Source organism: Sander lucioperca, chromosome 13, assembly GCF_008315115.2.
Source record: "Sander lucioperca isolate FBNREF2018 chromosome 13, SLUC_FBN_1.2, whole genome shotgun sequence".
NCBI lineage: Eukaryota > Metazoa > Chordata > Actinopteri > Perciformes > Percidae > Sander > Sander lucioperca.
The window spans coordinates 25,058,117-25,060,616 of NC_050185.1; the positions used below are offsets into that span (position 1 = coordinate 25,058,117).

Below are 2,500 nucleotides of genomic sequence, written 5' to 3' on the forward strand. Positions count from 1 at the left end.
TGTGTGTGTCTGTGTGTGTGTGTGTGTGTGTATGTGTGTCTGTCTGTGTGTGTGTGTGTGTGTGTGTGTGTGTGTCTGTGTGTGTGTGTGTGTGTGTGTCTGTCTGTGTGTGTGTGTGTGTGTCTGTCTGTGTGTGTGTGTGTGTGTGTGTGTGTGTGTGTGTGTGTGTCTGTCTGTGTGTGTGTGTGTGTGTGTGTCTGTGTGTGTGTGTGTGTGTGTGTGTGTGTGTGTCTGTCTGTGTGTGTGTGTGTGTGTGTGTGTGTGTGTGTGTGTGTGTGTGTGTGTGTCTGTGTGTGTGTGTGTGTGTGTCTGTGTGTGTGTGTCTGTCTGTGTGTGTGTGTGTGTGTGTGTGTGTGTGTCTGTGTGTGTGTGTGTGTGTGTGTCTCCAGTCGCCTCATTTCTTTGACACGATGGAGAAGATGGAGGTAAGAATTTAATCACAAAATCTCCTCCCAGTCTGTTGAAATGAGCATCATATTATTAAATATGTGCTAATAGCAGGAATGTGAAACTGTTTTTGTACAGCTAGGGTTGGGTACCGAGACCCGGTGCTAATACGGCACCGGTGCCTTAACGACCGGTATCTACCGGACCAAATAGCAACGCCGATTTCGGCGCCTCATTTCGGCGCCACTGATATGCCAGCGCTGCTCTCTGGTGCTCCGAAACGGACTTAGAGGCAACACAAACATCACCGCACGTCACGCTAGTTAACACTACACTCGACAGCAGCCAACCAGGCGCGGAGCTGTGAGCCTGGACCCGCCCACATTGTCAGCCGGCTCGCCCAATCAGAAATTCACAAATAAATAAATAAATAAAATACTACTCTGTATAGTTAAACATGGATATTAGTACTGTCTTAGTACTATCTTTTCTAGTCTATTAGTTGAAAGAAAACACAAATGTTCTGATGTAGAAACTTTTTCAAAAAACAGCTAGGGTTGGGTACAGGAAGACAGGACGAGAAAACAGGAAGGTTACTATACAGTCCCTCCCGAAAAACGTGATTATGTGATCGCATAACTCAATGCATAATCAGCCAAAGTCTGCATATTGATGCGGGGGGCCGCATTTTTTCAAACACGCCGCACTTTCGCCGCATAAATTGCCGATTTCCGCGCAAATTATGCGGGGCTTGCATGATTTCATAATCCCCGCATTTTCGTTGCAAAAAAGTCCCATATATCTTAGCAGAAAGTTGAAAAATGTTGCGTTTACTTCACACAAGAGCAGCCGTTTTCCCCTGTTGCCATGGGAACGTTATGAAGTGACGTAATCACGCGACGTGAACATCATCGAAAAGCTGCAAACCCCGCGATGAAGCCACGATGGAACCGCAGTTTTTGCAAGTTCCGCAATTTCATCGCATAACATTGCAAAAAAATCCCGCATATTCCATCGCATTTTTTAAGAAAACGTGTCGCATAATCAAGGATTTTAGCCCAAAACAATCACAAAAAAACTCTCATTTTTCTGGAAGGACTGGATACATTATTTGAACTGAACTTAACCCAACTTTTTCAGCAGCAAGGTGTGTGACTGGAGTAGAAAACTAACCAAATAGTTAGTGATTGGCCAGACTGAGAGAAATGTATCAACACCAACAACTAATCGTCTACAAAACGTGAACACCGTCTGCGTCATGTTGTCGTCTCAGATACCTTACAGCTGAAAACAGCTTCCTGTGGAAACGCCGTCAGACTTAACTCTGTGTTTGTCTCCCTGCCGCGGACGCAGCAGGTCCCCGAGGCCGCCGAGACGAAGGCAGTCCCTCAGAGACAGAAGGCACGTCTGTCCGTCTGTCCCTCCTCATATCCATCCTCTCACGCTCCGTATCGCTTCCTTTCATTCATTCATTCATTCATTCATTCATGTGTTCGTCTTCAAACAGCAGCAGAAGTCAGTGTGCAGTCAGAGGACAGCCTCACATCTCTGGACTCAGTGTTTCCTCTATGCTGATTTGACCGTGGCGGCCCCCCCACAGCAACATTTCTGCCCCCCCCACGGTATCAGCAATAGGGCTGCGTTGTTAGGGTCTATGTAGGAGAATCGTGTTGAGATCGTGTGTGTACGTCCTTGAAAAAATGTAAGTATTATAACTTATGTAGTCAGATCATTTAAGCCTGGTCTTGCAAATTTAAATTAAGTTAACTGGTGAGCTTCGTTGTTTGTGTTCTTCACCTGCGAGCTAGATTGCACGTGGCTGTTGATTCGATAGCGATTGCTGAACGCCCTCGCCCACGTTTGTATTTTAGGTGCATTATTTACATGCTGAAGTAGTTAGACTGCATTAAGATCATGTAATTAATAGTGGGTTTACTGTGATTTGCTACAGAATGCTTAGCCTATATGTCAAGATCAAAGTTGGCCTATATAGTAACTCAAAAAATACAGTTCAATCACAACAGAATGCCTCATTGGTAACTTCATTCATCAGTCACTCAGACATCATGTAACGTAACTTCATTCATCTGTCACTCAGACATCATGTAACGTA

At 45.1% G+C, this 2,500-nt stretch overlaps 3 protein-coding genes and 1 long non-coding RNA gene across 17 annotated transcripts in view; 2 read left to right on the plus strand and 2 right to left on the minus strand.

The window, feature by feature from the left end:
• The window catches only part of LOC118492982, a 21,730-nt gene extending 20,796 nt beyond the window's left edge, over window positions 1-934 (minus strand). The window contains exon 1 of the long non-coding RNA XR_004894907.1: window positions 924-934. This is a non-coding gene — a long non-coding RNA (uncharacterized LOC118492982). The remainder of the gene's footprint in view (window positions 1-923) is intronic.
• LOC116062750 (complement C1q-like protein 4) overlaps window positions 1-2,500 on the plus strand; it is a 222,943-nt gene that overhangs the window by 157,005 nt on the left and 63,438 nt on the right. The window lies entirely within an intron of this gene.
• LOC116055009 (E3 ubiquitin/ISG15 ligase TRIM25-like) overlaps window positions 1-2,500 on the minus strand; it is a 247,759-nt gene that overhangs the window by 146,447 nt on the left and 98,812 nt on the right. The window lies entirely within an intron of this gene.
• Window positions 1-2,500, plus strand: part of LOC116062763 (rap1 GTPase-activating protein 2-like) — a 54,081-nt gene that overhangs the window by 27,554 nt on the left and 24,027 nt on the right. For 4 of the 8 annotated variants that reach the window (XM_035990808.1, XM_035990809.1, XM_035990811.1 and 1 more), the window contains 2 exons: window positions 390-425; window positions 1,741-1,788. In XM_035990808.1, the coding sequence (XP_035846701.1) occupies window positions 390-425; window positions 1,741-1,788 (84 nt within the window). The remainder of the gene's footprint in view (window positions 1-389; window positions 426-1,740; window positions 1,789-2,500) is intronic. The other 4 variants (XM_035990810.1, XM_031317398.2, XM_035990812.1 and 1 more) reach the window with 2 other exon arrangements.